The 10,580-nt window shown below is 42.3% G+C and overlaps 1 protein-coding gene across 1 annotated transcript; it reads left to right on the forward strand.

The window, feature by feature from the left end:
- Positions 1–222: 222 nt before the first annotated feature.
- LOC117407866 (extracellular calcium-sensing receptor-like) lies at positions 223–10,580 on the forward strand. Its single transcript, XM_059014491.1, has 9 exons — positions 223–461; positions 1,857–2,148; positions 2,420–2,698; positions 3,956–4,214; positions 4,311–4,603; positions 5,801–6,028; positions 8,040–8,163; positions 8,663–9,135; positions 10,146–10,580. Exons 1-9 carry the CDS (start codon positions 223–225, stop codon positions 10,578–10,580), a joined length of 2,622 nt encoding a protein of 873 aa, XP_058870474.1.

Consider the following 10,580-nt stretch of genomic DNA (forward strand, 5'->3'; position numbering starts at 1 on the left):
AAAAAATGAGGCTAGTGTCTTTTTACACATATGATTTCACCTACTGTATACACTACACAGTTTTATTAAAGCAATATATTTAGAAAGCTCATTTGAATTGGGCTTTAAACAATTTCTTAATGGTTATTGGGATGTTTATAACCCTACTATAGCTTATATCGTAAAGTGTTTGATTTCTAAAGAGATAATGAATATGTTTGTCCTCCCCAGACTGTGACAGCGATGTCAGTAATGTTGTTCCGTTTGCTGGCTCCAGCAGTCTGGTCGCACTTCCTCTCCCTTGTGTGCTGTTCAGAGCAGACAGGGGCGGGACTTGCAGCGTGTACACTGGGCAGTGTGAAGGGGCGGGGCTTCTCTGCGGAGGGTGACATCATCATTGGTGGAATATTTCCAGTTCATTATAACAAGGTTTTCCCGGACACCCCGTTCACAGAGCTGCCTGGACCCACCCGCTGTGAGATGTGAGTAGAACCTACTCTGAATTGTATTGGATTCATCTGAACACTGAATCCCAAGTAAAAATGAGTAACTGCCATTTCAAACCCTTAACTGCTAATCTGTCACATAACACCACATCAGCATGCTCTATGTCTCCTCACAACCAGGTTGATATTTATTCATCCATTTTGTGATCTAAAATGTTATTTCTTCCCTGTTAGGATTCAGTGTATTAAAATGACAGAAGATTTCACATTTTATAAAGGCCTCAGAGTATGAATCCTATTATTCACGATACAGTACAGTTTCACAGCTGGAAACTGAGCATAGACAGATTTACCCTTAGAAAAGCATCACACAGTGTATTAAAACAGTGACAGCATAGTAAAGCATAAGTAGGCATGGTAAAGACCAGCGAGGTTTGATTAAGTATATTAATAAACATGGCAAACCTGAGAAAACGATGGTAAATGCATAAAATAACCACTGGAAAAGCGTACAACTGCAAACATGCAGTGCAAACATACTGTAGTAGACTTTTATGAGGGTAGGGTAGGGAGGGGTGAGAATGGGTTACTAAAAAACTGGGATCCTTTAAGAGCCAGGCCACATTTCTGTGATCAATTGGCTGCAATTGGAACTAGGGCCAACTTTTTGTCTCTTGTTTGTATTTTTGCTTCTGTTCTTTTTGATCTAAACACATTGTTTGTGATGACAATAAGAGAGGCATTGCCGAGTTTCAGAGCCAATGTTACATTTAGGAGTCATACTTTTACAATAGTGTGTTTTATGTTGCTGGCTGGATTTATGAATTGCTTGGACATTGAGATTCACAATACAGAGAATAGCCTGAAAGCTAGGGTAAAACATTCACTTCTGATGTGATTCATTGTTGATGACTTCCCACCCACTGGTGGGCAAACTAGCCATGTGAGTATGTGGCTGGATTGTGAAAAGACAGACTTGTGTCCTTGTCTGAGAAAGAGTGAAGAACTCAAGGAACATCTTGAGATTTTGTTACATGAATTGGCAGGTTTTGGGTTTCAATGTACCGAACAGAACCTGTAAACAACATGCCTATCCTGAGAAAGCCACAACGGGCATGCTGGACCTTCAAATTCCCCTCAGGCTGCAACTAGGGGTTCATTTGTAAACGAAAATGTACAGGGTCTTATAATCAAGGAAGGGGTAGGATTGTTGTATATTGACCTAATGTACTGACTTGTATTGATTTACAGCAGCTCCCATATATGCTTCAAGTTTTCATCTGCTTGTGGATTGGGGTTTCTTGCCTTATTGTTGGTATCGGTAGCTGCATGCCCACCTTTGCTTAGCCATGGTTTAACATAATCAGGTTTGAACAATATCAGCAACGGGCCATCACTAAACTAAAATCTCCCATTTTGTTGTTGATCTAGTTTCAGTCAGCGGTCCTACCGCTGGGTGCAGACTATGGTGTTCGCCATCAATGAGATCAATCAGAATGCAACACTGCTCCCCAACCTAACGCTGGGCTTTGGGATTTACGATACCTGTGGTGCCGTCCACCGAGGGATAGAGGGCGCCCTGTGGATGATGAGTGGTCAGGAAGTCTTGGTGCCTGGGTACCGCTGCCTGCCTGGCACCCCCTTGGCTGCCATCATCGGAGATGCAGGCTCTCGGATTTCGCTGGCCATCGCCCGAATCCTTGGACTGTACAGCTACCCACTGGTAAGGGGAACTTGTACAGGTCTGAGTAATCTCTACATCAGGGCTTCTGTGTATATTTACACTAATAGTTAAGTAACTATACACTCTTCTTTGTAGATTTTGTTTTTGGTTGTTAGATAATATGAACATGATATGGTTAACAAATATTTTCAGTTTATCACCTAATATCAGTATATTTGTTTGAGCCAATTGGACAGTGAAATCAGTGAGGGTTCGATTGAAACCAACAACACAGTGCCTCATTGACTCAATTGAACTTGGCTTTCCACAGATCAGCTATTTTGCGACGGTGCCCCATCTCAGTGACCGGCGGCAGTTCCCCTCATTTTTCCGGACGATCCCTAGCGATGTTTTCCAGGTGCAGGGGCTGGTCCGGCTGATGCAGCACTTTGGCTGGTCCTGGCTGGGGCTCCTGGCATCGGAGGACGACTACGGGCAGATGGGCAGTCAGATCCTGCAGAAGGAGCTGCTGCAGAGTGGGGCATGTCTGGCCTTCTATGAAACTGTGCCCCTGCTTTATGACAAGAGGAAGATTCAACGCATAGTACAGGTTAATATAGTACAATACAATATGTACAGAACAGTGGTCCTCAACCCCAGAGTGGTGAGCCTTCAATGACAACTGGTGAACCCTTTGCTAAAATGTGTAGAACTTGTCTTGACAAGGTTTACTCGATGGTGGCATTCTTGTTTGGTGCTGAATGATTTTAGAATGAAAATAGACCACAATTTACAGATGTGATGACATATGATTGAACAGCATCACTAAATTGTGTGTTTGTGTGGGTTGAGGCAATTTTTTGCATCTGTATCACAATTTATAATTTTTTCTACCAATATGTCTAATGTCACATCACAATAGTAACCCACTTACTAGTCAGAAGGACTGCTCCCAGGCTCAGTGACTCTGATTCAGTCACTGCCGTAGGGTCATTGAAGATGAAGTACTGTATGACCAGCTGATTCTACTCCCTTACCTAAGAATTGGCAAAGGAAAAACTCCCTGTGGGCCCCCAGCCAAGATTCAGCTTATTAATGTCATCTTATATTTTGTGACGAACTACTGGGTTGGCTGAAACTTTCCATAAATTGTAACTAGGGCTTCTGATTAGCCAATAAACAATGGAAAAACACTGGCAATGGTTACTTAATTCATGTTGACTTCACCCCTTTCCAATAAAAAAACTACAACAAACTACCTTTCCCAGTGCAGTTGAATCGATCTGAATACTTTAAACCCACCTCAACTACCGAGTGGCAGCAAATTCCTAAATTTCTACTAGAGACTCTGCTTGCAAGATTTAAAATTAGATTACAACTAGAAACGGAGACATGTTCGCAGGATTTGAAGCAAAGCTAAATAGGGAGGATTGTGGGGAACTATAAAAAAAATGCCTAAACACACAAAAACCCCAGAAGAATGTTCAAGCATTTTGCAAAGTAACCAAAAACAATAATTTCATGCAGTATATAAAAAGCGAAAGCCCAGGAAAAAAAAAATGTTTTCGGGGTATCTAGAAAATAGCAAAAAATAATCACTGAACAATTAAATTAATAAAAACCAAAAAACAGAAGCCATAATTATAAGATAGCTGGGATCAGGTTTCTAACTACATTTGTAACCAACTTGTAGATGCAACACCAGTTGGCTTTATAGGTCTTCTGGCCTGGGCTTGTTTTTGTACCACAGCCACCTGAATGAGGAAAGCAGCAATGAGGGGGACACACTATATTTAAACTTGTAAAGAAGAAACTTGACACAAATTCTAAACAATAAAGTGGGTCACTTGTCTCCAATTCACTGCAGGTTGTGAAGAGTTCCTCTGCTAAAGCCATCATTGTCTTCACCTTTGAGTCCTTCCTGATGCCTGTCGTAGTGGAAATGGCACGTCAGAACGTGACAGGCAAAGTGTGGGTCGCCACCGAGGGCTGGTCCACATCGCACAACCTGGCAAACAGAGAGCTCCTGAAGACAATGGACGGAACCATTGGGTTTGCAATCCGCAGGGCTGATATACCTGGGCTCAGGGAACACCTACTGAGTGTGTCACCCAATTCACCCACCGGCAGCACCAACCATTACACAGCCAACAGCGTTAAGGAAAGCAGCAATAACAGCCTCAGAGAAACTGGCACTGCCAACACCACAAAGAGAACTGAAGAGAACAAAAGCTTGGTCAAGTTGTTTTGGGAGGAGATGTTTAAGTGCAAGTGGCCCGACATCCAGGATAACCTTGGAGGCTCACAGCAGCTTTGCACAGGCCAGGAGAATCTTAGCCAGCTGGGCATGGCTACAGCTTACTCTGACGTTTCCAATCTCAGAATCAGTTACAATATCTACAATGCTGTGTATGCTGCTGCTCACGCTCTGCACGACCTCCACTCCTGCAAGCCTGGGGAGGGACCCTTTGCTAATGGAGGCTGTGCGAACATCAGGGATTTTGAACCTTGGCAGGTAATACACACTAAAAGCACAATACTATATAGGCAAGATTCTCAAAGCTATTTACTCATCTTAGTTAAAGAATAAAAACAGCAACACACATTTCTAAAATGAATAAGACACAACCTACAAAGTTGTTTATTTCTGGTTTGGTAACTTGCAACATGGAAACGTGCTTACAACCTGCTCATGGCATTTTGGAGTAAATGACTCTTGAGTCTGTAGCCCTGTGTGTCACAATACACATGTCACAAATCCTGAAATATGGTAAATAGTTTACTTTGTGTGAAGTGTGGTAATTTAAACATTTCATTGGAATACTACGTCACTTCTGAGAGTGTTGCATTATTGTAAGGTTCAAAGCATATGAATCCAATTATTGTTTTGGCGACAGTTATTTTCAGTATTGCAGATTTCTACTTCATATTGAATCACAGGGATGTGTTATAAATAGTTTGTTTATTTACTAGATTTTGTACATGTTGAGTTTCCATATACGACATAATATTTATTTGTATCATTTATATTTGTGTTTGTGAAATTTTCAAGCCATTTACTGATTTTTAGTGAGTATTTTGTCACTGATGAATGGTTGAGAGAATAGGTATTTTTGTTGACTGCATATTTCAAATGTTAAAAAAAAAACATATTTAACCATCTATTACAAAGTAACACTGTGGGAAATAGTAAGTATATTTAAATACATTTTTTATCCTATTTTCCTCGATTTGAAATACCAAGTTTCAATGTAGCCTCACTACTGCAGCCTACTTACCAATTCAAAAATCAATGGCCAACCTCTGTTCCAATCAAAAATCAATGGCCAACCTCTGTTCCAATCAATGGAGGATCAAAAATCAATGGCCAACCTCTGTTCCAATCCATGGGTGACCAAAGGCCAATGCAGCACTCCCTGTGTCCCTCTGTCCAAGAACTGCAATCAAGCTTGCACAAGCCTGTGTCTCTCTCTGCTCTCCTGCTCTCCTGCACAATGGTGCCTTTTCTGATTGAGACCGCTAGAGGACATTGTCATTGACAGCCAATCAAAGGCTTCATGGCAAACAAATTAGATAACAGTCCAAACACATGTGTTCTACAGCATGCCTTCATCCAGCAATCATTGCAACTACGTCACGTGTGAACAAAAAGTCATGAACAATTGCCACGTCTCAACCTTTGTCTGAGGGTATCTTTCATTTTGTTCCATAGCTCCTCCCCTACATAAAGAAAGTGCGTTTCAACAATAATGCTAAAGAGGAGGTGCATTTTGATGAAAACGGCATTTCGCCAACTCGCTATGACATCCTAAACTGGCAGAAGACCCCTACAGGTGACATCCAGTATGTAAAGATTGGAAGCTTTGACTACAGTGCTCCATCAGGACGAGACCTGGAAATAAATGAGAGTGCCATCATCTGGAATGGAGGCCAAACACAGGTGAGGGTCAAGTATAGAATGTTCCAAAAAATATATGGGCCCTAATCATAAAGCATATTGATCTCTTAGACACGTGTACACATGGAGCTGCCCTTAAATCCTGTGCGTATTTTTAGTCACTTATTTATGAAGTAAGTTTATCTCTGCATGTGCTGAAGTCTGTTCTACATTTTCGGTGCAATAGAATTTGTTAAACAAGGGTAGAGCTTGTTTTAAGCTCTTTCAATCACATTTATGCAGAGGTAAAACACATACTCAGTTATTCTTTTTCTTTACTTTACCACTAATTTAAATCACTTTGAAATTACTTTGATAACAAATGTACTTTTATAAAAAAATAAAAAAATAAAAAAAAACGTACCCATCTCAAAACACTTTGAAGTCCTGGTATCACCACCCTGTCTTTGATAACAACATTCTTTACAGTACCCTACTTATTTCCAGCTACAGTACAGTATTAAAAAATGTATTATTTTCCATCTTTTGTGGGTTGCCAAAAAGACGTGTGTTTTGAATACTGTGTTTGAATACCTGCAGAATGGATTGCTGAGAGGTGCAGGGGATCAGGGAGAGATGTAGAAAAGGGTTATTCCTTCTAAAGAGTTAACTCTACATATTCATTTATAGCCTCATGTCATTTCTAATGTTAGAATGATACAAACATGAAACTGTATGCATATGTGTGTATAATACATTCACTTTCAGCACTGCATTTGATACAGTTGTTCATTACAGTATTCTGCTTATTACCTGTCACAGTAAGGTATTGAATAAATATAATTGTATTTTTTTCCGTCTTCCATGAAATGCAAAAAATGTAGCTTGTTGCCTTGCAGAATCGATGGCTGAGAGAGAGAACAGACAATCTGTAGTAAATGTGCCCCCATGTACCGGTCTTTGATAATGGTGCTAGTTGTATTGGCATTCTTATTTTTTCAATGGTTGAAGTCCATTATTTTTTGTTAGTTGTGTGCACTTTTATTTATATTATCTTTTTGCTGAAAAGACGGAAGCAGGGTTATTTTTACGCGTAATGTGACTTCATATTGTTTGTTTATTTACTAGATTTTGTACATATTGAGTTTCCATATGCAGTATAATATTTATTTGTGTATTTATATTTGTGCTTGTGAATTTTTCAAGCCATTTACTGTTGATATCATGGTATTGTTTTGTCACTGATGAATGGTCACTGATGAATATTACCTGAAATTTAAAATGTGCTGATTGGAACAACATGGGCTTTTAATTAACATATTCCTTTTTACATTGCCATTCAACATTGCTTTTACATTTCACTCTTGCATTTCAGCTGTGTGAATCATAACAGTGTGCAGTTTCAATTGATCAGACTGCAAGCAGAGCCACTTGTAGCTGCAAGCAAATAGCTTAACACTGCCTGTCTCACAGATGCGTTTGAAGTTTTGTTGAAAGCCCTTTTAGCCGGACGCTCTTAGCTCCTATTTACACATGTGTAACTCTCAGCAAGTCTAAAGCTACACATCTGGTCAACACCCTTTATGAATACGGCCCATAAGATCTACCACTTCTACTTAAGAGAACTGGTTTCTGGTTTAGTAAATTTATTGTGAACGTTTTTAAGAAAATTCTAATGACGATTTTGTGTAAACAGCTTTGAGAATCAAACCACGTTTAAAAATACTGCTCGGAGAGAAGCAGTATGGCCCAGTGGTTATAGTTGAGTGACTGGGGGGTAGGGTGGTAAGATGTGTGGCCATATGGGTAGTGGGAGGGACTGGGAGTGATGGAAGCAATGTGACCAAATTGTTAGAACTGGGGGATTAGGAGGGAGAGAAGCAGTTTGGCCTTATTATATAGGACCAACCCAATCCAGGAAGTACTTACTCAATTTATTCGCTTCTGAGACCTGACCAGATCAGGCCTGACCCCTGACCCAGATCATAATCCATGAATAAGGCCTACTCCCAAGTCAGACCCTGGTTATTGACAATGGACAGACTGAGCTCTCTTTCTCCCCCTCGCTCTTCAGGCACCGGTCTCAGCATGCAGTGAAAGCTGCCCCCCTGGGAGTCGCAAAGCAGCGCTCCGTGGTCAACCTGTTTGCTGCTTTGACTGCATCCCCTGTTCTGAGGGTGAAATCGCCAACCACACAGGTAAGTGAGGGCTTGTGATTGCTGGGGGGAGGTCGGTACAGGTGGGTGAGTGGGGTTGGGATCGCAGGAGGGAGATCGGTACAGGTGGGTGAGGGGTTAGGATTGCTGGGGGCACAACTTACTTTGTTACTTGTAAGTGACAGGGGATACAGCACCACCCATGTGCATTAGTCTGTGACGCCCCTTCATGAAAATGGCATTTATTAACGCACATGCCGATTTCAGTTAACTCACCGTCAACTGTAAAGGGAAATTAGCGATTTGGTGGAAATACAACAACTGCATTTTTTCCTCATAAAGAAAATCACTTTTTAGACAACACTGCATGCTGTATTAATGCAATAACAGTAAGATACAGGGGAAAACCATGCCCAATATATCTTATCTACTTCTCAGAATGGTATAATAGTGCAAATGTGTTATTTTCTTGGGTGTTTCACTCACATAGCATTTCACAGAACACAAATTTGCTGACAAAAGTCTCTCTCCTATCTCTCAGACTCCACAGAGTGCCTGCACTGCCCAGAAGGTTCCTGGTCTAACAAGCATCGGGACAGCTGTATTCCCAAGGTGGTTGAGTTTCTTTCTTACATGGAGCCCCTGGGTGCTGTGCTGGCATCTCTCTCTGTTCTCACCTCACTTCTGCCTGCATCAACACTCGCTCTCTTCCTGTGGCACCACCACACGCCAATTGTGAAAGCTAACAACCGTCAGCTGAGCTACGTGCTGCTGTGTGCCCTGGTGCTGTGCCCCTTGTGTTCACTAATCTTCATCGGTCAGCCTTCGCCCGCCTCTTGCATGCTACGCCAGACAGCCTTTGGCATCATATTTGCCCTCAGCGTCTCCTGCGTTCTGGCTAAGACTGTCCTGGTGGTGATAGCTTTCAAAGCCTCCATACCAGGCAGCAGCTTGCACCGATGGGTAGGAACTCGATTACCAAACTCCATTGCTTGCTTGGGCACCTTAATCCAGGTTGGCATCTTTTTTTTTTATTTCTTCTGAATAATTATTTACCATTTTTTATATAGCCAGTTCAAATGTTGTCTCACTGCTTCAACCCACTTACCGATCCGTAGGACTGAAGATTTTACCAAGCTACTGAGCCCTTGAGGCAAGGGTCCAGTTTGGGAATAGTAATCGACGGTGAACTATGCCTAGAGAAAAAACAACAGTCCACACTCTCCCAGCCCCCTACCCCTAACCCCATCCCTAACCACACCCTCCTACCCCTAACCCCATCCCTAACCACACCCTCCTACCCCTAACCCCATCCCTAACCACACCCTCCTACCACTAACCCCATCCCTAACCACACCCTTCTACCCCTAACCCCATCCCTAACCACACCCTTCTACCCCTAACCCCATCCCTAACCACACCCTCCTACCCCTAACCCCATCCCTAACCACACCCTCCTACCACTAACCCCATCCCTAACCACACCCTTCTACCCCTAACCCCATCCCTAACCACACCCTTCTACCCCTAACCCCATCCCTAACCACACCCTCCTACCCCTAACCCCATCCCTAACCACACCCTTCTACCCCTAACCCCATCCCTAACCACACCCTTCTACCCCTAACCCCATCCCTAACCACACCCTCTCACCCCTAACCTCATCCCTAACTACACCCCCCTACCCCTAATAATTTGCATTTTGAAAATTATAATTGTTGCTAATTAGTCAAGGTTTACATTATTTTCTTAGTTAGTCTTAAAATAAGGGTTTCAGAGTAACAATTTGCCTTCATGGCATGCATTGCTACTTGTTTGAAATATCGCAACCATTGTCTGCGGAAAGACAACATGAAGAAATAGCATTATCCATAAACAGGTAGGAGGAGCCACAGGTGGAGGGGGTCAAGTTTAGATGTTACACTCAATACTGGTACTATATATGAAACTATTAACACAGTATGTGTCAGGTAGCTGTACAGAAATAAAAAAAAGGTGTATAATATTTATCATGCCTTCCCAAGGTTGGTATCTGCGGGACCTGGCTAGGTGCTGCCCCACCCTTCCCCGAAAATAACATCAAATCCCAAATTGGCAAAGTCATCCTGGAGTGCAATGAAGGCTCTGCATTGGCATTCTGGTGCATGCTGGGATACATGGGCATTCTGGCCAGCGTCAGCTTCGTAGTGGCCTTCCTGTCACGGAATCTTCCGGATAGTTTCAACGAGGCCAAGTTTATCACGTTCAGCATGCTGGTCTTCGTCAGTGTGTGGCTGTCCTTTATCCCAGCCTATCTCAGCACAAAGGGGAAGTACATGGTTTCTGTGGAGATATTTGCGATTTTGTCTTCGAGCGCAGGCCTTCAGGGCTGTATCTTTTTCCCAAAGTGTTACATTATTTTACTGAGACCAGAGAGAAATACACGTGATTACCTCATGGGCAAGGGACCAACAAGGTAA

This window comes from Acipenser ruthenus, chromosome 48, assembly GCF_902713425.1.
Source record: "Acipenser ruthenus chromosome 48, fAciRut3.2 maternal haplotype, whole genome shotgun sequence".
NCBI classification, from domain to species: domain Eukaryota; kingdom Metazoa; phylum Chordata; class Actinopteri; order Acipenseriformes; family Acipenseridae; genus Acipenser; species Acipenser ruthenus.

Coding starts and splice junctions, on each gene's coding strand:
- LOC117407866 (XM_059014491.1), top strand. CDS start 223: ATGTCAGTAATGTTGTTCCGTTTGCTGGCTCCAGCAGTCTGGTCGCAC. Junction 8,164..8,662: donor TGAAATCGCCAACCACACAG/GTAAGTGAGGGC, acceptor CCTATCTCTCAG/ACTCCACAGAGTGCCTGCAC. Junction 9,136..10,145: donor GCTTGGGCACCTTAATCCAG/GTTGGCATCTTT, acceptor TGCCTTCCCAAG/GTTGGTATCTGCGGGACCTG.